This window comes from Leptosomus discolor, chromosome 13 (assembly GCF_034619465.1).
Source record: "Leptosomus discolor isolate bLepDis1 chromosome 13, bLepDis1.hap2, whole genome shotgun sequence".
Taxonomy (NCBI): domain Eukaryota; kingdom Metazoa; phylum Chordata; class Aves; order Leptosomiformes; family Leptosomidae; genus Leptosomus; species Leptosomus discolor.
In genome coordinates this window covers 13,889,380-13,917,275 of record NC_141403.1, presented here as the reverse complement: position 1 = coordinate 13,917,275, position 27,896 = coordinate 13,889,380, and the positions used below count along the sequence as shown (strand labels likewise).

The window sequence follows — 27,896 nt, the reverse complement described above, 5'->3', positions numbered from 1 at the left end:
TCTACATAAACCTCCACAAAGTGGGAACATGGGAAGATTTAAAATATCAAATGTATTCCAGAAAAGCACTTTTTCCTTTTTCAACAACACTAAAATATAGTGATGAAATTCAAATAAATTCTACTGTTCTTTATCTGCTTAGTCTGTTTCAACTTAATAGGGACAACTTACAAAACTCCCTTGTGAAATTAAAACAATCCAGTTCATGGTTACCACAGTAACATAAATACTCTCCCATTTTGTCTTTTGCCTTCCAACACCTGATACTGCAAGATTGCCGATTACTTCCATAGAATACAGTGGATGTCAACATGACTCAAGCCACTCTCAAATGCACAGTTTATCTTCAATTAATTTTGTCTTTTGGCTAACAGCTCAACAAGGACAACAGATTTTGAGGAAAATGAGTACACAGTAAGACTTCAAAGAGGGAAAAAAAAAAATTATCTACAAGGCCTAAATTGTATAAATACACCGGGATTTCCCTTTCTTATTTGTCTGAAAAAAAAGCATTAAAAAAAAGAGTTTGCATTTTCAACTGAGATCTTACTGGTCTTCCGTACCTAGTTTTTCAACTACTGAGTTAATTCACTAATCCACCAAAATGACCCATTTGTTTAAAAATCACAAAGGAGATACATTTATTTATAAGAAACCTGGAAATTACAGAACGTTGAGAGGGCAAAAATGCCCTTATCTGTAGAAAACAAAGGTGACCTATGCTGGTTTTTATTTTTTTCAGATCCCACACTGTAACAAGCACTAGCATTCCCCTCCTAAAAAAACCAGTAGTGCTTTAGCACATGGCCAAGTGTCACCCTGCTCATACACTAATCTGAAAATAGGTATTTCTAAAGGAGAGATTAAACAGTGCCATCGTATATCTCATCCAGCTCTAACCCACAGAATCACTTTTTTCTTCCTCCCCATATTGTACAAAGGTTTTACCCATCCCACAACTTTCCATCAATTCAGCTCACTTTAAGAACACCTAGTTTCTTCATCTCCCTTCACGAGTCTCATTTCAGCACACCGGAACTGGCTGTTCATCTTTGAACTTGCAGTTTCTAATTGTACAGCCAAATCCCATTTGACTATTTCAAACCTCCCACATTTTCTCTCTTAAACAGAATAGCTCTTTCAAGTGGTGCTTGGCAGTCAAGCTGTGCAGCTGAAATACTGTCTTTGTGTGAGTATCTGTACCACCCTTTCTTAAAGAACTCTCCCTGTCACTGAGCCATGCACCACAGCTATCACTTCCGTGAAGTGATGCAGGACTGTAATGAGAAAAGGCTTGGCTGGCTAAAGATTCACAACTGCTGATGGACAGAAATTCAATTTTAAAGAACAACTAATTTTATTTAAAGTGTTATCAGGAAACTAGATATTCTTTTAAAGGAAAAAGGCTGGACTTCAAGACTCAGGCAATAATATAAAATGCTACAGATGTTATAGACAGGGAACACATTCCTGCATGATATCTGAAAACAAGCTTATTCTATGGTAACCACCACATATTTTTCCAGTATTTATTCCCTAAGACTAGCTAAAAAAACCCACCTTTAAAAATCCTTGAATAATCAAGGATATTTAAGCAAACAACTTTTCAAGATACTGCATCAAACCATTCTAGTGAAAGGTTCACAATTTACTGAGATAAGTCTTCAGTAAGTAACCAACACAGCTAAAACTGAACTCGGAAAGTTACTGCCACACTGCACAGCTCTCCTGTGACTGCTGGCAACACTAACAGCATAATCAAAGGAAGATCAAACCATAAGCCATGCTCCCAGGTTACTAGCAGACATCCACACAAGGACTTGAGCAAAAAAATAATATAATGCCATCAGATTAACTTTCATGATCAAACTTTTTAGTGACTATCCAACCACTCAAAACAAAGAGGTACAGATATCTTAGAACAATTTTAGGTTGTTCAGTCACCTGAGAGCATGAACATGAATAAAATACTACCAAGATGCTGAAAAAAGTTGATGCCCTCAGTGTCAGGTAAAACTGGTGAAGACAGGAAAATGCTGGCCTGTCAAATTTCACACACTCCTTATAAAAGCCTTGACTTCATAGTTTAAGGGCTATTGAAATGCTCTAACATATGAAGGTGTAAAATACACCTACAACCTCATAATGGTCCTATATTTAATGATCATGCCTTAAGTACATTAACAAGTAATTTGATCATATAAAAACAAGAAGGCATGCTGTAAGGGCAGTATTTTAAGCACTGAAATTCAAAATCTTAAATCAAATTTTACAAAACCTCTTCTATTTGTTCATTCTAATGCTTGGCAAAATGGTTTTCAAAATATACATAAAAATAACAACAGGATAACGGGGACAAATAACCCTCAGAAACAATCTGGGTTTGTTGTGTTGTGGGTTTGGTTTGGTTTTGGTTTTTTTTTAAAAAAAACCTAGTGCATATCCTGTAAGTCAACATGGTAATAGCTATGCTCATTGAATCTGCACACACCTTGACGTTCAAGTGAGTCTGGGTTCTCCTTCTCTGTTAGACACCAATACCTTCCTTAACACCTCAGTCTTGAAGACCAAAATTAATCCCTGGTGCAGTTTGACAAAGTGATACAAGGACATCCCACAAGTTTAAAATCAAGTGCATGCTGCGTTTCAGACACCCCTTCAATACACTACAGGAATTACATACATACACCCATCGGCATACAAAGATGCCACTAGATCCCAGAACATCACCTGCCATTAGACTGCTTGCCTCCACAAACAAAAGATCTCCTCAGCACATTTACAATTTTGGACATTGTAAACTTGCAGCGAAGCAAATTTTATCTTCTTGACCTACACTGACTCTTCCTGGTTCATCCACAGGATCAGCCAGCGAGGGCCACTAAGCAGTCTTGCGTCACCTTAATCTGACAGCAATGGCCACACAGAGGCTTGGTACTAGGTTGAGAATCCATTTTGCTAATGGGTTTTTCCAAATATTTGCTATTTGCAGAGGACTCAAGATACCACTTGGGGTTTATTAATGGGCCTTACTCTAAAGTATCATACCATCAGTGTCACATCAAATCTCATTCATTCCTTCTAGTCCCTTCTCCTCCAGCAAATATTTTCTTTGCAAACCTCTCCTTCGGCTGCTTTACTCTTATTTCTAGGAATCCAGTCCGAGGTGCATTCATCAAAGTTCCTCCAGCAATTTCAATTCCTTTCCACTGCTCCATTTCCTCACCCAGTCAATCCCCGGTGTCCCTCAAGTATGGATGCTCATTTGCCCTCCCATAGCCTCCTGGAATTCCCCAGTACCAACAGTGCCAGGTTTTGCTTATAAGCATTCACTATGTGTCACATAGTCTGGAGAAAGATACGATCTGGGCTGCCACATCAGAAATTGCTGAAAACAAAAGTTTTCTTTCTCTAAAGACCAGTACTAATACTTGTGACAAGGAAAGCTAAAAGCAGCAATAAAAAATGATATAAAAATACATATTCAACACAAGGTGGAGTCTTCCAGAATTTAGCTGTGAGTATCTAACAATTCTCCCTTAATACTGTCACAAAACTCAGCAAACCCATCCAATAAGGTTATTTCACAGATTTATCAAAAGGTTCTCAAACTCCTATCACCTGTCCAGTACACTGGGAGACTTTGCTTCAAATCACAGACATGCAATAGCTTCTCACATAAATGATTACAAATTTTTAACATGAGCACAGTTTTTCCTTCTACCCATATTTTCCAACAGAGGCAAGGGTTTGCGAAAGCCTTTGCATTCAGTCTTTCCTCAAGTAGAGTTCTGAATCTGAGCAATTCAGAAAGCAGAGGTCAACTGTCAGAAGAGCTGACAATTGACACCAACAAAACAATGGAGGAGACACAATGAATCACAGAGGAAAGGCAGATTCAAATTTCTATATTCTAAAATGCAGACTGGGCCAAGCAAAAAATAAGGAAATTCCGCAATAATCATCAGCAAGACAATGCACATTAGAAATATTTTGAAAAAGTTTTGGAAGGATACTAATAAACACCATCTCCTCTCCAAAGCTTTATTGGACTACACTACCCACAACAGCCAAAACAAACCTTTGCCTGGAAGAGATATAAACAAATCAAACGCCAAATGCCTTGATCCAATCCTAACAAACAAACATTGTCCCCCACAACCCCACCTGCATTTCTAACTGCTTTTTGACAAAACAAAGCCACCAGCAATGAAAACAACCAAATATTCACAGGTTGTTTCATGGGTAACAACATTAAACAAGTACTTTACTCTTCATACCTATGTATTTTGCTTATGTATTAGATTTGTTGCAGTAACTCAAGTTTACTTGAGTTCAGAATGGTTGTATTATAAAGACAATTCTAGTTCTGTTTTCAAGGAAATACCAAAATTTCGTAAGTATTCTTGGAATTCAGAGTATATTTTGTTCGTGACTCATCTTATATTCCAGGCGTCAAGTGGTGAAATGTCTTTACTACTCTGCCTCCACCAAAGCCCCTCCAGAATAACTTGTATAAACATAGTTAAGCTCACATTTCAAGTTACTGTGAATACTCAGTTCCCACAAGCTTTACGGTATAATTACCAAATTCTTACAGAAGGCTGCACTTAACATTCGCAATGTTATTCTAGAAATTATGTAGTTTTTCTGTTTGAGTAACCAAGTATGTTCTGCTTCTTGTAGCTGTTTTATATAAAAGTACTCTTTGGACTTAATATTCATGGAGCCTTACAGGAGTGCTAGGGCACTAAAATAAAAATTCAATACAACAAGTTTGCTAAATATTTGTGAAACTGATTTGCATGACAGACAAGAAAGCACACAGCACAGATGGGCCTGCATTACCAGCCCAAAGCAAACACAGAAATTTAAGCATTCAACAGCTCCAACTCAAAAGTCTACTATAGTATACATTGTGCTGGTCCTCAAGGGATTTCTGCATTGTCCAGCTAAGTCCAAACATACACATATTATGAAAATTGCATCCTTTTAGAACAGGAAGTTTAAGACTAGGGGCCAACGTCAATTGGCCAGGCAATTCCACAAGGAAGCCTTTTCAGTAGTTAGGAAAACGTGGCTCAGCTTTCCAAAAAGGAGGGTTATTCTTTCTCAGACACTAGCTTGCAAGCACTACTCCTCTTTTCTTTGCCTTTGCTGTCAATAAACAAACAACTGATCAGAAATTCTTCAGGTCAGTAGGACAAAATTTCATAAAGCTCTTCTGACATTGAAAAGACCAAGGAACAACACGCCAAGTTTCATCATGTTGATCTCGTGAGGGAGGTTTTGAATTAACAAACATTCTCTCAAGGTACCCTTAATAGTTACTATGAATTAAAGTAATTTTGACCAAATGTATCAATGTTTAGTTGTATAAAACAACATGCAAAAGAACACCTTCAAGCTTTCCTTTCCCAAATCCACTGACAAGACAACCTTGAATACAACTTGCCACACTAGCACTTTCAATTAATATAAGGCAAGGTTTTTTATAGGGAGAGAGAATATCTTACAAGACATAGCTGGAACAAACAGACAAGCTCTTCAATCCTGTCTTCAGCTCTGAAACAGAAGCAGCAAATTCCAACCCAAGCTCAGGCCAGGAAGAACTTTTTTGAGCTTAACTTGATTAAATTGTCAAAGTGCTTAATTTTTAAGATAAAAGGTTGGTTGGTCCTGTGGAGCAAAAGGGGAGGTAAGCAAGAGGAGATAAAGTTACCTATCTACAGGTGGTAATCACCCCTCCCCCCATAAACTTAGATAGCTGGTCTGCATTATATGGAAAATGAAAGTTCCACTTTAAAAAAACAGTAATTAACACGTCTGATTTCTGATATTCAAAAGAAATCAGAATTTTCAAGTCCTAGTTTCCTCCTTTCAGGGTATTTCTTAGAGCTCCTCTTAGATTCACCACTACCAACACTTACAGTTCAGCACATTAAGGTACTGCCAAACGGCAAATGTAAGTATAAAAATGATGAAGCTGTTACTTCTTTTAATGTATAGATTAATTCAGGTCTACCTCACTTACACATCACATACAAATCTTCAACAATATCAGATGCAAAGTGCATTAAAATTTTCAGTGTGAAAGCTCAACCAAACCTGTAGTGACAATATGCTTAACGGTTTTCAGTATATACTTAAGCCCAGGAACATGAGCTATGCAGACTGAGAAAAGCTTACGTTGATATTTTCTAATTGCAGTAGATGTACTGTGTAATAGGATTTGACGTCTTCAGATACTAGCCTCACACGGAAACCTGTTTCACTGAATGTCATAACTTCCTCTTCTTTTGTTGGCCAGTATTGTGCACACTTCACCTAATGTTCGGGTTGTTTTTTTTTAAAAAAAAAAAAAAAAGAAGGGAAAAAAAAAGAAAAATCTGGTTAAGCATCCTAGTATCTTGGGCTTTGCATGAGCAGATCCTGAGACCCCATTATTCAATACAGTACACTCAAGTACCTGCTCCCAGTCTGAGGAATTCTCAAAGTTCATGTTTACAGCCACATTACTACAAATGGTTCAGTGACTATTATGCATTCCAGCTTTACCTGTTTATGCTTTCTTTCCTTGCAGGGCTAGCATGTTTTGAGATACACCTTAACCACCCTCTCCCCCCTCTAGTTCCCCACAGTGAGCGGAGATCTTTACTCAGCTATTTCAGCAACATTTCCCTCCTCCATTTCTGACGGGCACATCTGCACATTTACATAACTGATGTAACACATCCAGTTTTCCCAAGGCTTGCCGAATACTGGAAGATTCTAGTGAAACAAAAGAATGGACTAACAAAATAATGCAAAACTGTCCCTTGTCCTTCATTCCTCTTGCCCTGCACTCAAGACTTTCTGTAGGAAAATTTTTGCCTAAGAAAAATCAGTGACATTTTAATGGACTAGTCAAATGTTTTCCACTAACAAATCTACTCTGAGAAAAACCCATAAACCTCAAACGACATGCATTCGTAACTAAAATCCACAGTGGTTTTAGGCACATTAGCAGAAAAACTACATCATAACAGAAAATTTGTCTGTGCTGCATGTATACCACCAGCTGTAAAGAATCAAAAATAACTAGATCAGTTTTGACAGTTGCTGGGCCACAGCTTGTCGTCTTTGTTACAAGCAGTTAAGATCACCATATAACAAATATACTACTCTGTCAGATTTAGAAGAAACAACCTAAAGATACTTTAATTCAAACTTGTTTTCCCACCTTCCATTTTGTTCTAGAGCACCTTACACTGCTTCCACTCCATCTTATTTCTATCTGTACATCCTCCTTTCTCAGGATGTTACTTTCACCTTTCTGGATGTATATTTATTACATGCTGCTCTCATCAAACTGAATTTTATGTCTTAGCTCCATCACTTCAATGTTACATTAAATACACGTTATGTTGTACACCAGTGAGAAAGTCTGTTAGCTCTTCTAACATAACAATAAAACATTGTTCAACTGTATTAAAATTATGTGGCTTACTTGACAGCTTTAGGCCTAACATTACTTACTGATTCTTTTTCAACAGTTCTGTTCAGCATGACAACTGCTTTGGTTTGTTGCTGCCATACCATTAGCCAAAAATGGCAACATGTATTAGGTAGTGGACCCTGTGTAGTAAAGAAAAAAATGGCTGTGAGAACGTATAGGCAAAGTAGTGTTTGAACACAGTTAATAGTTCACTGTGTGGAATAGGAAAAAGTCTTCCTCTGAAAAGTTTAAACAAATTAATAGAATGACAGAAATGACAGGCAACAAAGTAACCACACTGCACAGACCATTCCAGTACTTAACAGCTGGGGGTGGTGGTGAGTTTTGTTTTGTTTTTTTTTAAAAACAAAACAAAACAAGCAACAAAACAGTAAGAAATCAAGGAAGGGATGTTCCTGTTTGTGCATTAATACTCTTGTGCTGTTAGAAGAAAAGCTACTGCAGGCATGCTCAGAAGGTACAAGATGAAATAGGGGGTAAAAGCATTGTTGCAACCTGTTTCCAAAAGAACTGAAGAAAAGAGCATGAAATACTTTAAAAGCTTTATATGCAGTAAATAATTCATACTTAAATATTCCCTTTGGCTTTTTCTTAAAATATAAAACAGTGTGTTCACAACCAGATCAAACAAGCAGTTAGTATCAGATAATTCACAGAGACAACGAACCATCCAAATACAAACTACAACTGCACAAATCCAACCCCATAATAACCTAGTAATTAGTACTACTTACCTGTGTTAAAATATAGTATCTCTGGGCTTCTTCTATGACCACTAGGCTGGCATTGATATAGTCATTCTCAGTGTTCTGCAGTTTTACACGACTATGATCATCTAAAATTCAAAGAAAATTAAGAATTAACGATGCACACAGCTTGATGAATACTCTCTAACAGGCAAGTTTAGGTTTGACAAGAAATTAGAAATAAATTCCGCAACACTAACCAAACATCAAAATACAAATACATGTGAAACTAATTTCTCATGTAACTTTGATAACTGCCTGCCTCATTCTCCTCTCAGCAGTCCACCAGAGTAATTTCAGGCAGCTATTAATAGAAGCTGCTCAGAAAACTGCAATACCCAGTTTTCTTTAAAAAACAACCAAAACCAACCCTCCCACACATGCCAAAAGATGTTTGCAGCCACCCCTCAACACTTGCATTTCCTTAATACACCAGCATCATAACCCACACCAGGCAGAGCTGTCCTATCACACCAGATCACTCCACTGCATGATTTCCTTTAAGCTCAGAATTCAAAGATTCTTGGTGAACTGAAGCTTCATAGGTTAAGATAGAGTCACTAAGTTAAGCTCACACAGTAAAAAAAAACCAAAACAAAACAAACAAACAAACAAAAAAAACAACCCACAAAAAAAATGCATCTAGAAATAATTCAACTCAATCTTTGATCAATTTAATCTTCCCTGTAATTTATTGTTTAATACTATACAAATTAAAAACACTGTAGAAGGGGCACATGCAAAGATGTACCTATTTAACAAATCTTCCAATTAAATGAAGCCTAATCTAATTACACAGTTTCAGTCTCCCACGATTACACAGGAACTATACAACATATATTTCAGTGTCTCACAATTATATAGATTTCCTTATTTATGGCAGAGGCAAGCCAAGGACACCACTTAAAATTCTGACATTAATACAAGAAAGATTATCAGACTGTCATACTAAAACACTGCATAACAAAAAGTCACCGTGGCTGCTCCTAGAACCTTTTAGTATCTCATTTATCACCCTCTAGGAGACATTTAGGTAATCAGACTTGTTCACAGTAAGTAATCCTTCAGCCATTATTAGATTTGTATTAAATAAACAGCATTTTTAGTTTAAAATTTGTACACAACGGCATGCCAGGAAATAAGATCCAACTGACTGCAACCCCCCTGAAGCTCAGCTGCCTAGATGGACTGTTTATGGGAAGAGTAAATAAAAAATAGCAAACTAAAATGAATTTAAGAGACTTCAACACATTTCAGGAAGAGCTGGAAGAGATTCCACAAAGAAACTCACAGAGCTGAGAGAGAATTACAGTGCAATGCCAGTTTTTAGCCAACATTCACCTGGTCCACCCCACAAAACTCATTCGGGGTGCAGACTGATGGCACGGCTGCTGTTGAATGCCAGCCCACTTTTCCCTCTCCCATCCTGGCACCAAAAGGCTAACTTCCTTTTGAAAAACAGCTTGGGAAATGCACAAAATCCATGAGTTTTGACATGAGCAACTACCAAGTGTCACATTCAGTGCAGCTATGATAACTGAACTCAGATTAAGTCCCTGTATCACAGCCAGTTTATACAGCACAAGGCTTATCTAAGAAATCCCTAAATATGACCCTAGATAGGCAAAAAGCTCACGGGAACCAAAAAATAGTTACTGAATTAGACTCTTGTTCTGTGGACCACTCATATGACTTTATAAATACCTTCCATGCGCTTGGAAACCTGGGAAAAATACATTTACTAGGTCTTGACCTGCTTTTACAGTCTCTCTCATCTATCTGCCACTGGCAACTGCCAAAGAGGACCTTGCTGGATTCAAGGAAAGAAGTCAACAGTAAATTACTTGGGTTTTTTGGTTTGGATTTTTTTTTTTGAAGGACTGAGATTTGGGGTTGTTATCCTAAATCCCTTAGCTGCCAGCTTTTATATGCAGTCCAATACAAACGTGCAAAGAACAGAAATATGCTGAAAACCTATTTTAATATAAAAGTATGAGAAAGTTACTGGTTTAGTCTGTTTTCATTAGCATTCCAGCTGTAAGGCAACACCATCTTGACTTTCAGGAGTCTTAATTTATGACACATCTGTATGAACAAAAAAATATTATCAAAGCCAAGACAGTAAAATTAACACACATGTGAATTTTAAAATAAAATATATCTCCTTGTGTTATTTTGTCTGGATAAGAAAGTGTTACTTTTTCCTTTCATGTATCACTTTATCTGAAATGTTTCTACTGGAGAGAAACCAAGACCTTTGTAAATATTACATGTCATTCGCCAACAGGAAAAACTTAAGATCTTGTTATAGTAAATCACACATACCGGTAGTAGTGTTCTCGGAAAGATGACGTAAGCAAGCGCTGTTAACAGTTTAATCACCCAGCAGCAGCTGCTGTATTGCTGCCAGTAGCAGATAACTGCCGAGGCCCTAATGAGGTTTCCTACTGTAATCCTTACATATATTTTCAGCCTTGTATCTTCCTTCTTATAAATTCTGCTTTGTAAACATGACAAATAAAATTCTGAAAGGTTTTTTAAAAGCCCCTTTAACATCTAATTCTACGCACAGACAGTCTCCCTCCTCCTACCTAACCAAAACAGAGGCAATCCTACAAATACACTGGCACTACACTCCATGGGGCGAAGAAAGCCACTAGAATATACCAATTTCCCTTCTTTCAAGTGAAAAGGTTCCTAAAGGACACAATGACCTAGAAACCTCATTCAAGCCCTGGCTTGCTCTTCTGAATTAAATGAAGCAAGCCAACTTTTGACAGCAAGTTAGCTGTAACATATTTCCCACATGTAAATCATTTCCAGTTACGAAGTACTTCAGATTTATATGAATGATAAACCTATCTTAAATCTTATCTTAAAGATTTATCTTAAATGTTGCCATGCCCACAACAGCTGAAATATAGTACTTATTTTCTAAAGTGCCAATTCACCTATTTCATCAAACTATGCAGCCTGAAAAGGAAGTGGAACCCTTAAAAATGCTTCTCATTCTGGCTCCTGCTCTAAGAAAACTACTCCCAGAACAACCCTGTCTGAGATAAGCAAACTCTTATTACCCACTCCAAGTGAAACCCTGTCCCACTGATAGCACTGACGACACTCCCCGTGTCTCAAATAAGGAGAAGACTTCACATTACACATCAATTTGCCCACTCCCTGCTAAAAAAAAAATGATATATCCAGTTAAAACTGAGATATGAAATGTTTAGCGTTTTACATCGTACAGTTCTTGCGGCTGGCTAAAGAAAGGTTTTCATTTGTAAATAACTGTGTTTCTAGAAGTGAAGCTACTGTATAACTGAAAAATTATCTTTTATCCAAGAGATGTCTCTGGCTTCCCAAATACAGAGCTATTAACAACAAAGGAGGGTGACATGCTACTTAATGGATTAAAGAAAGTCATAAATAAAACATGTAGCCATAAGCCATCCCAATGACCTAGACTGACCCTTTCCTGCCTACCAGCAAATCCCTTCATTTCACTAATCTAAATCTAGTCTATCTAAACTGCTAAATTATTCAAATTACAATACTCTGTCAACAGGCTTACAGTCTCAAGTTTCAGAGGTAGCCTAAGGCAAAAGAAAGGCAAAGTGACTCTTCCCCACCCTGTCACTGGTTGTACGCAGCGAATGCCATCATATCAATCATGAAGTTATCAATAAAGAATAATAACCTGACAAGTTATTTTCCTCTCATAACAATGTTTTCTGAGAAATGGTTTCATCTGTCAGGAAATGACTGGCTGTCAAACCAAACCTATTTCAGATTAACTTCCTGTTTCAATACTACTACATAGCCAAAATATTCCTCTCTCTATTCTAGACTAATACCAAACTGCTAGACTGCTGTTTTTTTTGGCTAGGCAGTAACTCTTGAGGGCTTTTACCCAACCAAACTTACACACGCCATAGCTCTTTAGCCCACAAAACTGGACACTAACAAAAATATTTATGAAACTGTAGACAATGTGAAACTCAACTGTTACAGGGAAAGGTGATTAGCCTTTCCCAGCTAACAGAAATCACCTTTTACCTCCAAAAGTACATAACGGACACAAATTGGTTTCAGTGTACCTGTCCTACCTATTACAGTTGAAATGGGGCAAACCAACCCAAAGCATTTTTTCCTGCACTTGTAATTGACAACTTTTCCATGAAACAGAACAATCTTTGCATTTCCTTTTGCAGACATACCACCTCAGATTTTGGACTGGCTTGGCTGCTATCTAGATTAATAAACCATTTTCTCACTGCTGTGGAGAAATACATTTTCATCAAATTCTGTCTTATGTCTTACAATATGTTTAAGTAGCTAGACCTTAAAAGTTTAACTGCTAGTTCTTCAGGTCTTTGACTACCAGAGAATATTAGTATTATCACACAGTTTTCATTTAAACACAGTTAAAGAGCAGTAAAATTTGCGAAGTGAAGGAGCGAGATGTCAAGATTGTGTAAGGCTGAGTTGTCTGGCTTGTCTGTGATGCCAGTTCCTTGCACACACGCACCACAATTAGATGTGTTCACCACAGTGACCAAACTGCACAGCTTTTACCCCGCTGCTTTGAAATTCAAGTACTGCTCTCTTGGAATGTTATTTAGCATATATTCCCTTCCAGGCATCTTTCTCCTCCCAATTCTCACCATCTTTACAGAAACAATTATGAGTCATATTTGAAAACTCCCAGATGTAAAATTCAACACGAATTAGTTCAACCTGTGTTTTGCCCCATTCCCCTCAGACAGCCTTGCTCCTGCTGCCCAGTTCTGCACTCGATCTTGGTGGCCCAATTCAAACCTTCCTTCTTTCATAAATGCTAAAAACTGAGACACGCCTCAAAGTTCACCATATTAGTTCAGTCATCATGTTATATTTCATGTCAACTAGCATGTAACAATGCTAACCCTTTCCTAAGCCCGACTACTACTTCAAGACTAGATTTTACCTAACTGTCTCTCTGCTCTTGCACAGGGTCCAGGGATTAATACAATCACATAATTAATATCTCCAGGAATTTCGAGCATTTCAGAAGCAGGCTATGACATGAACCAGGCAGAGTGGTTGGGTGCTCTTCACTACTGTAAAAACCATGCCATGATTAAGGAAAATTGAGCTCCAAAAAACTACAGGAGATGAATACAACCCACACCTCTAAGATACTATTGCAGGTATTATTAGAGGCTACTCAAATAACACAACTGTCTAACACAACTGTCTAACACAACTGTCTAACACAACTGTCTAACACAACTGTCTAACACAACTGTCTAACACAACTGTCTAACACAACTGTACTGTCTAAGAAATTAAATCTACAGATAGAAGAAATGGCAAATGCATGAATTCAGTTGTATAGGATACTGGACCCAGGAATAGAACCTGGGTCTCATGGGTTCAAATCCAATTTCCTGCCTTCTTTTCTTACAACCACCATCCCAATTTAGGTATGAAACAGAATGTGAATAAAACGTGATCTACTTTATCACTGGTAAGATGCTAATCATAGAATCATAGAACAGTTTTGGTTGGAAGAGACCTTCAAGATCACTGAGTCCAACCTTTGAACGCTGTGCTGCAAAAGGACAGCAAACCTGGGACATCTCAGTACCTCTGCACAGTGGACAAAAGTCTCCCTTTGCTGAGCATACAGCAGGAGTCAGCAAGCCTTGACTAACTTGAGGTACCTTCTTCAGCACTGTACATTTCTCGAACAAGCCATACTGGGGAATGCTATGCAGACACAGCAGAGAGGCCGTGCACTCAACTCCTAAGTTCAGAGCACAGGACTGAGATTCAGCATTAAGCCAGAGTGGATCCAGTTGGTGGGAATACTCTGTGCAAGTCCACATTCCGGCAGCCGTACAACGAGCAGCATGCAGCACTCATTCTGACCAGCGTGACTCAACCCAAGATCCTTGCCGTGTGATTTTGAGAAGTGCTATGCACATGCCCTTACCACAGCTTTCAACTGGAAATGAGGAGTTCAGCACTTCTCCAAATCTTATAATAGGTATTCTGATTAGGCTCTCACACAAAAAGCCCCAATACACCAGCAACTCTTCAAAAACTCTAGATCCAGTTACAAGAACAGCCTTTGGTGCTCTGGGAAACTTTGTACTAAATAACACACAAACATTTAACCTGCTCCAACTTCAATATTTTGTAGAAAAACTAAGGCTGCACTGTATTTTTTTTCCTAGTCCTTCTGAAAGTGATTTATGACAGCTTTCTCCAACTATAACTACATATAAGTAATCTTTTGCTTACTGGTCTTCTTACAACGATCCTGGATTACAGTCTCTAAAGTAAATACTCTTGGAAAAAAATCCACAACACCTCAGTATCAAAGAAGCTGGTAAAAAAAAGCTGTCTTCACCTGAGATGTAAGATCATTGTGTCACAAAGACCATTTTATGGCAGTTAGTAAAATACAAAGGACACCATACTGTACCCACTTGCATTGAGAAAACTAAGGAACAACTTCATGCATACATTCTTCAGAACAGACAAAAATAACATAATCTCAAGTATTTTTTAAAGCAACAGTAGAAATTGAGTGGCAGTTACCCATACAATCTTATAAATGTGCAGAATCACTTAGCCCAAAAGGAAATTGCATTAGTCAAGGCTTATTAACTTAATTTCTGTGCTCAGCAGACGATGATTTTTTTAATAACAGATAAATCAATATCAAACAAACAACTTCCTTATGAGAAAAGTATCTTTAAAATACTACTTTGCAGCTCACAAACATTTACCTATATAGGAATAACTATGATCTGCAATCATCCCTCATTCACCATTCAATACAATGAGTTTAACCGGCAGACTGTTCTCCCCTTACACACGTTTGTGAGTTACAAAAACCACATTTATCACAGGATACATGCCTACAGAAACAAACAAAATACAAAACCTACAATGACCATGATTTATTAGTGTTTAAAAGTAAACTGGGTAAGTAAAAAGTCTAGAAAGTTTACAGCAATAATTACACAGAAGATACTTACACGGACTAACATCTCTGTATCTGTTTCGATTTCTGTTTTCTGGGTATTTTGCAACTCTATGAGGGTAGTCACTGGATTTATGTCGAATTTCCTTTAAAAGACAAAAAATGCAATTTACTTACAGCCAGTAAGCTGATTAACATTAGTGTTCTACACATCCTGTTGTAGGACTTTCAAGCTTACTAATTAATCAAGGCTCTTAATAATTAACATTTTTAAACCAACCTTTACTACACCTAGTGTTATTTTCACTCCAAAAACCTGTGTCACATTTCTGGCCAAGCTGTTGCCGTCTAGATGTTCCCACACTTGGCTAACACCACCAAACTAACATGAGTGCAATTTGGTAAGAAATGATGTAGCAGGAACAAAGGGGGAAAAAAACCCAGATATTTACTGTGCTTACTGTGTACCTCAGGCTCGCACATTATTGTCCACAGTAAGAGGAGGCCCAGACAGCTCGAACTAACAGCAGTGTACTGCTAGCTCCTTTGCACCAACTGGCAGCATAAATGCCCACAAAGGTAACTGAACTAGTTAATGATTTTATGGCTGCTGTTAACAGCCACAGGATTATTCTCGGTGGTTTGATGGTTCAACCCATATAGCTGTAGTTAAACATGACCCAATACGCAGGAACAATTCTAGACTCACAAATATCAACGTAAAATCACAGCGTGCTTCTCCCTGGGCATTAACACAGCCCTTTCAATAATCTGCATTTGAAGATATTCAAACATACCCAATTTGCACACTATTTTAAGGAGCACACTGTTCACATACTCCAAATGTTCAGTTTTATTAATTTTTTGCCTCTATCTTTCCTGCAACTTCACTAAGACATACAGATTTACCTTACACAGACAACTGAAAACACACCCAAAGTGCCATTGGTAATCAGCCTCCAATCAACTGAACTACCCCTCGCTGTCTCTGTACCGATGCCGTCTCAGCAGACATGTTGTGTGATACAGTCAACAGCGGTTTGAATTCTCCTTCTGTTTTCAGATCATGTTGCTACATGTGATCATTATGTCCCAAAGAACATTTAAACTTTTCTTTACAACTAAGTATTCTTTGGTCTTCTCCATGTTTCCACTATCTTGTCTTCTCAAACTTCCTAAATAGTCTATAAATTCCCAGCCAGTGAACACAGCAAAAAGGACTTTGGTGGACATCTAACAGATGTAAGGAAGCTCTGGTTTTTAGCACCTTGTGTGTGACATTACTTAGATGCAGTGCCAACCTGTGAAGAACCTAAATTGCAATGTGGAGCAGCCGCTGTGAAGCACCAATGCTCTACATCTTTATATAAAAATCTCTTGATCTATTAGACAATCAATTTTGTTCTACACAGCACACCGGAACTCGTCTTCTCCTCTAGTCTATATGGCTTACAAGCTTTGGGAGCAACCACATGCACCCTGAACAAATGCCTCTGGCAGGCGTTCACATCCAAGTTCCCATGAAATGTAAATTTCGCATTACTCCACAACAGGATGCAACACATTTTGTTTTTAAAAGCACTGGCATCTTCTGTGCACAGGAACAGACCTGTAAATTTGGTCAAGAAACATTAAACTACCTAGAAACACTACTACAGTGATGGTGGGGGGCCTTGCTAAAAAGAATTAAACCCAAGGAAGTTTAATGACTAGTTCTAAAAATCAGTTTTCCCATATATGATCCAGCCATCACAAACTGGAGAAACAAACCAGATGTCAGAGGTAATGCAAGGCACACAAGAAAAACTTGCATTGAAAAAAAAAAAAAAAGTGAAAATTAGTATTATTTATTCAGCCATTAATTCAGACAGGATAGGAGCTCTGGGAGTCAGCATAAATATTCCAAGCTTCATAGAATATTACTACATGTCTTGGCAAATTCATGGAACTGAAGGGCAAATATACAAAACTGGTCTCAGCAACAAGAATTAAAAAAAACCCCTAATGCCCAACTTTTTTCCTTCAGAGAAACACACTTCTCAAGGCAAGTATGTATGTTTTTTATATATCACTACCACAGGAAAACACCTTCCTAAACAAAAACTCAGTGTAAAAACAAGTAGTTTGCAACTAGATTATTTTCTACAAGCTTGTGCTATTTAAAAACATCATTTGGTATTTTATCTTTATGTTTTTAAGCAGATCTGTATTCTCTGGTTTTAATATAAATGCAATAAGTACCCTGAAAAAATCCCAACATAAACTTCCAATACAAAAAACTTTATTAAAAATTTTTTTACAGCATAGCCGCAGTAAAATTAGGAAATCCATGTACAAAGTTTAGCAGAGCTTAATACACAATTTTCTCTACAACTAAATATTAAAATGACTTGGGAAAGCTGACTTGTTCAGTCTGGATATACCAGATGTCATGGGTGTGTGCTTTTCTACCTCAATAAAAGTCCTGGTTGCAGCATTCTTCCCTTACACTTTTCTCTCACTAACTTAGCTCAGTTTATTTCTGCTATTCCCTGTTAAACCACAGTTCAGCTCCATACTTGTCTAGAGGGAATGTATTGGAAACACATGTAGATCGAATACAAATTTAACAGAGAAAAAGCACAACGTAAAGTTGGTAAAAGAACTTTTGGTTTAGGTTCGTTTTCCTGACGTGTGAAAGTGCTGCGGTGCACGCACTGCTCAGGCTACGCTCTGGCGCCACAAGCTCTCACGGTAAGCCTGTGTTACGAACTGGCCCAAAGACTACTGCTGCAAGCTAGTTATCTCGTCGTTTCTAGAGAAAGAGGGCAAGCAACGCTATTTTCGGCGAGACAACCCTCAGGCCTCCCGCGGACGCCCAGCCGGGGGCAGCGGGTGCCGGCGGAACCGCTGCGCAGCGGTTTCAGTGGCAGAGCCGCGAGCCCCGCGGCGGCGGCAAGCCTTGGCCGGACCGGTGTTATGACGCAGAACTTTCCACTCCGCCTGGAAAGCGCGGGGAAATCACTCGCGCCCGGCTCGGGCCGGGCCGGGCCGCCCGGTGCAGCTCCCCGCGCCCCGCCGCCAGCGCCCGGCTGAGGGCCCCCGGCCGCCGTCGACCCCGCGCAGGCGCAGTACGCCCCTAGTACCCCCACCGCCGGGCGGCGCGCAAGCGCACGGGTGCTGTCCGCCGCACAGCGCCTGCGCACACGCCCCGCCCCGCTCCCGTGGAAGCGGCGGCCGCCTCCCGGGAGCATGCGCAGCGCCTGCCTGCAGTTTCGCTGCGTGCACCTGAAAACGAGCCGTGGCCCAGCGACTTCCGCTCCCCGTCGCGGCGGCACATACCGGCAACGGGCGCTACCGCCTCGCGGCCCTCTCCCTGTCCTCCCTCCTGCCCTCCGGCCGGGACAGAGCCGGGGCGATCCCCTCCGCTCACCAGATAACGCGCCTGCCAGTCGTTAGTAGCATCGATCTCCTGGAACTCCTGCTCGATGATGGTGGACATGGCAGCGGCGGCCGGCAGGCTCCGGACCCCGCGCGCGCTGCCCACCCCCGGGGAGCGGCAAGCACGTTCCGTTCCGCTCCGCCCCGCCACCGCTGCCGCCGCGCGCGCACATACGCTCTCAACGGGTCCCGCTGCCGCCGGTGCCAGGCGCATGCGCGGCCCTTGTCTCCGCCCACCGAGGGCTGCCGAGACCACGCCCTCGGGGAGGAGGGCAGCACCTGGGGTGACGTCACGGGGCGGGGCGGTGGCCGCCTCAGGTAGCCCGGCGGGCCACCGATCGCACAGCAGGTTCGTCGCGCCCGTGTCACTGACGGGACGAGGCGCAGGCAGACCTCGGTGGGCGGAGGAGGGCTTGCAGCCCGCAGCGCCGCGCCGCTGGCGAGCGCCCGGCCCGGTTCAGCGCCGTGACGGCCCCATGCCGCCCCGCCTGGTTCTGAAAAGCACAAGTACGGAACGACGATCGCGTCAGGCCGGCACGGCACGGCACGGCCGGCCGCACGCGGCCAGGCGGGGCTCCGCAGCCCTCCGCCACCGCCTCGCAGCGATAGCCCCCCGCGAAACGGCTTCGCAACGCCCCGGCGGCGCTCGGCGGGGGCTGCGCTGCTCAAGCTGCGGGGGCGGCTCCGCCTAACGGCGGCGTGCCCATGGCCCCTCGGGCAGGCCAGCCGCGCTCCGTACCCCAGCGCGGGCTGCTGATTAACGCACGACGCCTGCGAAACGCGTGCCGGTAACGAGTCCCGCGGAGGGGACGAGGTTACAGCGCGAGCTCCCCGCTCACGCCCCAGCCGGGCAGAACTCCTTCCCCTGCCGCGGGCTCGCCACATGGCCCCGCACAAACCGGGAGGTTTCACGGGGATCACTTTTACAGGCCTCTCCCGCCCCCCGCTGTGCCCCAGCCGTTCCCCTCGTCTCCCCCGCGCTGCCGCCCGCCGCCGGTGAGCCCCGCCCCCTCTACCTCCCCTGGCGGTGAGCCCCGCCCCCGCGCTGCGGCCCGCCAGCGATTGGTTAGTCCCGCCCCCGCGCTGCCGCCCGCCAGCGGTTGGTTAGTCCCGCCCCCGCGCAGCTATCCGCCGGGTGCGGCGCCCGTCGGCTGTGGTGCGGTGGCCGGGCCCCGCCGGGCCAACTCAGCCCCGGGCCCCCGCAGAGTGCCCCGTCACCGGGCTCCTGCACGCGCGCAGGGGCTGAGCGCGGCGCCTGCAGGCCCCGCGATGACCAACGGCGCAGTCCTGCGCGTGGCCGTGCTGTCGCTGAGGGCCCGGAGGCTGCGGCCCAGGGCTGCGCTTCGGATGATCTTTAAGAACCGCTTCGGACGATCTTTAAGAACCGCTTCGGACGGGTGACGTGAGGAGGAAAGGTGGCCAGAGCGAGGCGCTCGCACCGTTATCGTGCTGATGCAATCCCGTGGGTGAGCTGCTGAGGAGGAGGAGGCGGCGTGCCGGCCGCCCTTACAGCACCGCAGTGCCAAGGCCGCGGCAGCGCGGGCAGCCAGGGACGATGCCTGGCGTGAGCGTCGTCCGCGTCACGCCTCAAGGCAGAAGGTTGCACGTGGAGAAACGTGGCCTCCGGGGTGGGTGGGCTGCACGCTCACTGCCCTCTGCTGTGGAAGCTGACGGCTAGAAAACAACAAGGGTCACTCGGCGTGAGGTGAGAAATGTGTGTGTGGTCACACGGGTAGGGCGAGTGTTTTCGGAACAGACTAACGGTTTTGACGTCTGAATTCCTGTCGTCGGCTGCTGCGTTGCCTTCCTGGCTGCAGTGCAGTACAGTGCCCCAAATCCGCTGGCTGATGGGCTCCCTCGAGTCCTGTAACGAGAGCTGGTGTCTGGTATGCCAGGGGACTGCAGGAGGCGGCTCCGAAGCATAGCTGATGGGACAGTATGCATCAGTAACGTCACGGCATGTTCTTCCAGGCAGCTCAAGGAAATACTGCGTAAGATTTTCTTGAACTGTGGGTTCAGACTTTGAAATCGATACAGGGAGCAGCTTTTCTGGATTTCTCTGCCTGCAAGCCTGAGGGACGGGCCATGCCTGTAGTTCTGCAGGCGTTCTGTAGTTAATCGGTGTGCTGCATGTGATGAAATAAGTAAACAAGACAACATTTGTGAATTATGTTTATAATTTAGGAGAAGAATCTGAGTGCCCATCCTCAAGGTAATGATTCTTTTCAATTTAAAATGCCTTTCTTTTAAATCAGGTTTCAATGAACAAAAAGTTCATTGTTCTTAACCTCAGAAAACTGATCTTACACAGGTGGGTGTAAGAAAGTAAATAGATGCATGGAAATTGTGTGCCAAATAGTAAATTTCAATAAAGAAATTAAAATATACAACTTCCTCACTGATTTTATCTTCAGTAGGCTTTTCCCTGAATGTGAACTTGCTGACTGATCTGTATTTGAAGCATTTCTTATTAAAACCTTATTTACCCCTCGCTGGAGCTACCCGTGATGCCCATGAAGCCATCTGACACAGATCGCAGCTCAAGGAGGCCCGGCCACCGTCCTGTCGATCCAGAGAACGGGCAGTGATGCCACCCAATGACATGTTACTCTCTCTCTGTTCTGGTCCAAAGGGAAGATGGAGGTCACTGCCCGTGGGGTGTGAGAAGATGCTGTGCTTGAATTCAAGGACAGCTCTATCAGCGAAGGAGCTCCCTGTGTGTATCAGTTGAGACACCGGGGTGTTTGGAGAAAGAGGCAGGAGAAGTTTGGATATATAAGCGCAGGAACACGTGTTCTGCTCCTCTAATCAGCAGCTGTCATGCATGTGAGAAGCTTGTGCTTTTGTTGCTTTTGGTGTTTGGGGATGTAGTTCACACTGGGAAAGCGATGTAATTGTATTGTTAGGAGAGGGAGTTTCATAGTAGCATCTAAGTTTAGAATCTGTAATGCAAACCGGTGCCTAGAGACAGCTCATGGAAAACTAAAAGAAGTGTTTAATTATTAGTTGTGATTTACAGATGGCTTGGAAGAGCAATAACTGGTAAACCAGTGATTTCTGGAGAAATTGTCGTTGTTTGCTTCTTGGTTATTATTTTTTACTGCAAATACGCTGAAAATGTTGTACCAGTTCTCCGGGTTTTGGGAATTGAGCCCTGGATGGGCCCAGGACAACAGTTATAGTTGTCTATGGAAGAGAACTGTACACACAGCATAAACCAAGTACACTCATTAGAAAACTTCATTTACTGCCAATAGTATATTCCAGTTGTGTATTAACTGTGCAGCCAAACCCAGATGAACAACTACAGAATGACTTAAGTATCATTTATAGGAAATGCTGCTTTTCTGAGAACCATTTTGGATATTGGTAGATGAAGAACAAATTCTTCCCTTTATTCATAAAAACACTCCATTATCAGTCTCAGCCATTAAGGAAGAAAGCTGTAATGTGCTTACGCTTGCCACGGTGTGAGAGGATGAGAACATTCCCAATTTCAGTCTTATAGCCCAAGGCCTAAAGGAGAAAAGGATCCTCCCTTTCTCCCCCCAAACTGGACAGGACTGGAAACCTAGAAGGGCAGGCCACTCCTCTGGCATCTGGTAGGAAGCAGGAGAAGCTGAATGAAAATGTCCAATGGTCAGGATGAATTTGGTTTCATTTATTCTGTGCAATTATAGTGGAGTCTTCCTATTGCAGACTTTTGGAGACTGTATTCCTTGTTCAAGAGAACATTAAAATCCCTCTTTCTGAAAGTGGGTGCCAGTGCAGTCCTCAGCTGTAGTATTGATTTCCTCCCCCTGCCCGAAGTGGTATTTTGGCATACAACACAAGAAATGACGTAACTTCACAATGTACGTAGCAAAAGGCAAATCCTTGTAGCAGCAACAGTAGCAGAAGCGTGAGGGGCCCTGACAGGTTTGCGCTCAGCTGAGGCAGCCCCTCGCATCAGTCATAGGTCCCCGGCAGCGGGGTTCCGATGGGCGAGGGCTGTTGAAAACTGGCTGTGCAGGCCCAGGGATGGGATCACAGAAGCTGTAATTAAACTTTGAAGAGAAAGACAACACAGCTGTGCCCAGACAATGATTGCCCAAACTGCAGTTTGGGGTTCTGGGTAGAAGAAATTCCTGGCCAAGGAAGGAAGGGAAGATTAAGGTCTAATAAGGGAGTCTGGTTTGTAGTCCAGCGATGGGTGCCAGCCTGTACGGCACTGCTCTGCTGCGGTGAAGCTGAAGCAACAGCAGAGTGTGACCAGAGAATGGTGACTGGCAGGAGCGCTGTCACGAGTGCAGGTACACTCGCTGGTAGAAGGACTTGAGGCTCTGCTGTGGCTCGGTGCAGCAGCCCTTCCAGCCACCCCAGTGGGGTGTGCAGTCGGCCACAAAACCTGATGCCTATGAGTCAATGCAGGGGGTGTGGGGTACGGCCACAGGAAGAGGAAACGAGCCACTTGCCAAAAGATGACTCCAAGCGATTATTTTTATTGTTGTGGAGAGGATCTTGCTTGCTGGGGATGGTTTGTATACATTACTTGATTTTCTGACCCTTAGCTACAGTGACATTTATTAAAGTCATAGTTTGCAAGTGAGAAAGTCTAATTCAGTGAGTGTCCAGAGTGGCTTGATGTCATCCCATCTTCCTGGTTAGAAGGTCATTTTCTACTAGAAACTCCATCTAGAAACCAGAAACTGCCTGTAGCTGACATCAAGCTTTCACATTGGAAGTTTACTGAGACTTGCATTTCTTTGAAGGTCACTGGTTTATTAGATTTTAGAATAGTTTTCCTCACAGCCTGAACAGGGCTGTTCCATGCTCAGACCGTTTCTAATCTCACAGTTATGTCAAAGCATCACTTTACATAACTGTATAATGGTTAATGAGATGTCAAAGCTGCAGTTCTGGAAACACCTTTATGTTTGCTAGTGAGTCTTTAATTTACAGCCTCTCATCATTTTGACATCATGTGATCATGATCCTGTAGTTTGTCTATAGCACAAATTCTTTATTTTAGTGGCTTCCCTCCTTGATCACATGTATTTTCACCTACACTCAAGCTTATCCTCCAAATTATAAAGTGAAGGGCATTCTCTGAGTTACAGCTGAAAAGGTTGCAGTGCACAACTCATACCACTGCTATTTGCTAGAAGTTCTGGTAAGAAAATACTGTTTTGGCAGAAGAAGGCTCTGTACTGAGCAGTATCGGTAAATGTTCCTGTTATAAATTTGTGTTCTCAATTTTATGTTCCAGTTCTTCTTTGGGTTTCCCAGCATCTGAACAAAGCAATTACACCTATTTTCATGGGTGTAAAAATCTCCAAATCGTGTTTGCCTTTTTTTTCCCCCAATAGTTTGAAATAAGGTAATTAAAGTCTTTTTGGCAATGTGATTCAAGATTGTAATCCATTTTGTAATTTGTTTCTGCGTTGGACAACCTGAAGTGCCGATAACAGGAAACGATTTTCTTTTACTACTAGCTGCAATAATGACTTTTTAAAATCTTGTTACCCCCTTCGTAGAAACTTAAATTTACCATGTGGCAGTGAGCCTTCAACATACATTACAATAATTACTTCTGTCTTTCCTGTGCTAGCAGAGGTAGATCTGTGCAAGACTTGTGATATCTTTGCCTGGTTTTAAGCTGACATTAATATGTCTGATTTCATACAATTTCCCATATAAGCTTGTCCTGTTGAGATAATCAGCAGCCCTGTAGGAGCCACATTCTCTGAGTCACCGTTTGGATGGCAGAGTTCCACCAGCATGTGGCTGGTGCCGCCGGCTGAGACGTCCCTCACTGTGTTACGTTGAGTGAGGGGTTCATGCTGGGGTCACTGTGTAAAGGCATTGATTCCTGTGAGGACCACGGAGTCCCGGATGAGAACTTGCATAGCTCCCTTTGCTTGGCAAGGCAATAATCAGCGCACCTCTCTTCTTACCCTCCAAGTAAATTGGAAAGCAGGGAGGAAGATAGAGTTTGCCTGTAGGTGGCAAAAAGCCATGAAGAATTAGTTAATTTTTCAGGCAGTATGTTTTCCTAACCAAACCAAATTAGTAGCGCACGTAAAATTTACCTTTCCTTTTTTTTCTTTGATAACGCCTTTTATAAAAATGGCTCTGAAACTAACCTACCAAAGTAAGGAGTCTTAAAAAATCTGTTTTGCACAACAGTTTCTGAATGTATGCTGTGTTTTCTTTGCTCCAGACGTTTAAAACCTCTAATTCATGCTGTTATGGCATATGAATTGCTGTAACTGCTAAACCAATTAGTTTGTTTTCTCAAAGAAAAGAAAAACTGAGTGTAGTGTACTGAAAGAAGGATTCATAGCACAGGCTTTCCAATTGGAAGGCTGTCAAGGTCTTTAACACCTTATTTTAGCTGGCGGAACAGTTCCAGCAGCTCAATTCATGACACTACCACTTACTGGAATTAACAGCCTGGCAGAAAAGCACCCTTGTGCAGAACGGGTCCAGTATTGAGCTGGGTGTACAAAACGCTTTGTGTCTTTTGAACTTTAGACCTTTTTTCCTATTGTCTCACTGGACATGAAGAGACATCACAGGCCATCAGAAGATATTCTTTTTAAAAACTTTACCACTTCTCGATCTGTAGTGGCAGACAGCAGTGCCCTCTAAACACACTGGAAGCAATTTGTCGCAAAGAAAAGGCTTAAAGTGTCCTAGTAGACCATTTTCTGTACTTTGTTACCATTTTATATCAGAAATGCCTTGATTGTGTGTTAGATCACTCAGAGTCAGATTCTTCTCAAGATTTAAGTATAAAATAATGTATTTACAGTTGTGCAGTAATGGAACAAAGCCACAAAGAGATAAAGAAAAAGATTACGTTATTAAAATTGTATTTGTCAAGAAATATTGTCCAGGGTCACTTTAGCATCTCAGCCAGCTTCTAGCTGATGTTCTCTTAGATTAATTTTCAAAGCTCTGTTCACTTGAAATTGATTTTCTTTGTCCAAGGTGGCTGTTTTCTTCTTACCACCCCCTCATAAGCACTGAGAGCAGAGCAAAAGTGAAGGGGTTTTTTCCTTGTTCAAGTAAGACCACCTTAGTTTTGCCCTTTGCTTTTCATGATTAAGAAAGAATATTTAGCTAGGTCTGGTGATTAGATCCTTGAAAGTGATGCTGTGAGGAGGGGATTAGGACATTTGACTGCCGTAAGGCCATCTCTGCATATCCCAGCAAGTCGTTACCGTAACGTTTGTATCATAATCGGTACGTGCCTGATTCCCCATTGCTTCCCAACACACTGGTAATGCCTTATGTGTTATCAGATGTTACGAAGGCACAGTCTCGTTTCTAGACCCAGAATGTATTTTGGCTGCTGAATACCATGTTAGGAATAGATGTGACAGCAGCACCAGTGAAATGAGAAGTGAGATGCATTATTTGTGAAACTGGCACATGTACACTCGTGGTTCTAGGGGTTTTCTCTGGAGAACATCACAGTCCTTTGATGTCAGTATTTCTTGGTCCCATAAAAAGTGGTAAGGATAATTCTTACTTAATTTCCAGAATTTTCAGCAATCTTGGAAAGTAGAATGAGGCAGATAGCTGGAGGAGGTAACTGCATTAGCCATTACAGCTAAATCTGCTGTCAAATATGCATCCAGTGTCCCATATTAATACAGAATTCACGCAATTCCGTCAGCAAGTGGAATAAATCCTGAATATCTTTGGAAAGGAGGTTCCAATGAAATAATGCAATGATTATGTTTTTAAAACATAAATATATATGCCTTGCAGAGTGAGATTAAAACTTTCCTTTCTCTTTCTTTACCTCTCACTTTCGCAAGAGAGGAAAGTAGTTGGGAGTGCTTTGTTCACACAAAGGAGCATGTGTGAACATTCAGTGTTAATAATTCAGTAATTCAATAAGGAATTAGATTAATGAAATCTATGCTGCAAATTGTACCCCCCTGGTTACTCTAACTGGAAACCTAGATGCATGGCATTTTATACAATTGTTTTGTAATGTGAGTGGCATATGTGTATACCTTTAAATCTATCAAGTGTTGCCAAGTGTGATGAAAATTCAATTAGCTAGAACTCCCAAATGCTGAATTATATTTTTCTCAATAATTTAAACATATTTCTATACAAAGTATGGCAGATACCTTTAATAATCATGTTAATCAGATAACTGTGTGATTAACTGTGAGGTTTAGCTCTTTCAGCATTAGAATATAACATTATTGGGGAAAAATGGAAATAACATTTTTGTTTGACTAATCTGTGTAATTCAAGAGATGGTGAATAAGTAAACTCCATGCGCAGACCATTTCTGTTCAGCATTTCGTGTGTGTTTATACTCTGTGCATCAGACTTGTGTATATAAATATCGTCTCTTCCTGCTGTCCTCCCACAGAGCAGTGCAACCTGCTGTGTATTCTCTTCGTATTTCAGATGTCTCAAGGACATAGGCTCAAAAGTTATGCTCAGTACTTGGGGACAGTACATCAGCCACTCACCAAAGATGCACAAGTCTGAAATAATTGCGGTTCAGCTTGTTCAAAAGCAGGTAATTTCTGTGAAATGTTGAGTAAGTCGTGCCAGTGGAAGTGATGTCTGTCAGGGACACATTGTTTTCTCCACAACAGGGCGCATGAGTTACTTTGGGCAGGAGGCAATGGCAGGTAATTAGTGTCACCTACCTGATACTTTGCTGAAAGGAATATTCACTGATCAGCAGTTGCTAATAAGCTTCCCCAGCAGAGCCGTGTGGGAACGTTCAAAGTGCTGTTAATCCTAAGGCATGATGTGAACATGCCTTAAAATGCCCGAGTCTCTTTTCAGTGTGTTCCTGCAGCGATGCTCTCTTAGCTTTGGGCTGTGTTTGTTTTGACACGTGGCTAGAGTTTCCAGTTCGAGTATGAGTCGCAGCACAAACATCCCTTATTCCTGTAAGGCCAACTACTCATGCTAATTAGTACAAGTCTGTAGAAAAGAGACTTAACAGTATGCAGACCTGATTCTTGTCTTGTAACAGTGAAGCTTAAAAAGAATTTAATTGAAAATATGTTAACGTAAACTATGACCATACAGTTTATGTGATAACAATTTGAAATTACATAAATTTGTGGCTGCATCTACTGACTGGTCCCTTGGGTAGTGTGTCCTCATAGCAATTCCTGTCGGAAATTTCTCCTTGTTATGATTCTGATCTAACAGCACCTCTGAGTTGAGACATGTGATGAATAAAGATAAGTACAAAGTCGCCATACAGTTTCTCTTTGAAGGG

At 41.8% G+C, this 27,896-nt stretch overlaps 1 protein-coding gene across 5 annotated transcripts in view; it reads right to left on the bottom strand.

Moving 5' to 3' along the window:
- PTPN2 (protein tyrosine phosphatase non-receptor type 2) overlaps nucleotides 1–18,749 on the bottom strand; it is a 30,733-nt gene extending 11,984 nt beyond the window's left edge. For 3 of the 5 annotated variants that reach the window (XM_086472504.1, XM_086472505.1, XM_086472507.1), the window contains exons 1-5: nucleotides 18,633–18,728; nucleotides 15,276–15,366; nucleotides 8,233–8,333; nucleotides 7,519–7,617; nucleotides 6,190–6,327 (exon numbers count right to left, since the gene is read on the bottom strand). In XM_086472504.1, coding sequence (XP_086328630.1) covers nucleotides 6,190–6,327; nucleotides 7,519–7,617; nucleotides 8,233–8,333; nucleotides 15,276–15,366; nucleotides 18,633–18,701 — 498 coding nt within the window. In that variant the 5' untranslated portion in view covers nucleotides 18,702–18,728. Of the gene's footprint in view, nucleotides 1–6,189; nucleotides 6,328–7,518; nucleotides 7,618–8,232; nucleotides 8,334–15,275; nucleotides 15,367–18,632 lie in introns of all 5 variants that reach the window. The other 2 variants (XM_086472508.1, XM_086472506.1) reach the window with 2 other exon arrangements.
- Between the last annotated feature and the right edge of the window lie 9,147 nt (nucleotides 18,750–27,896).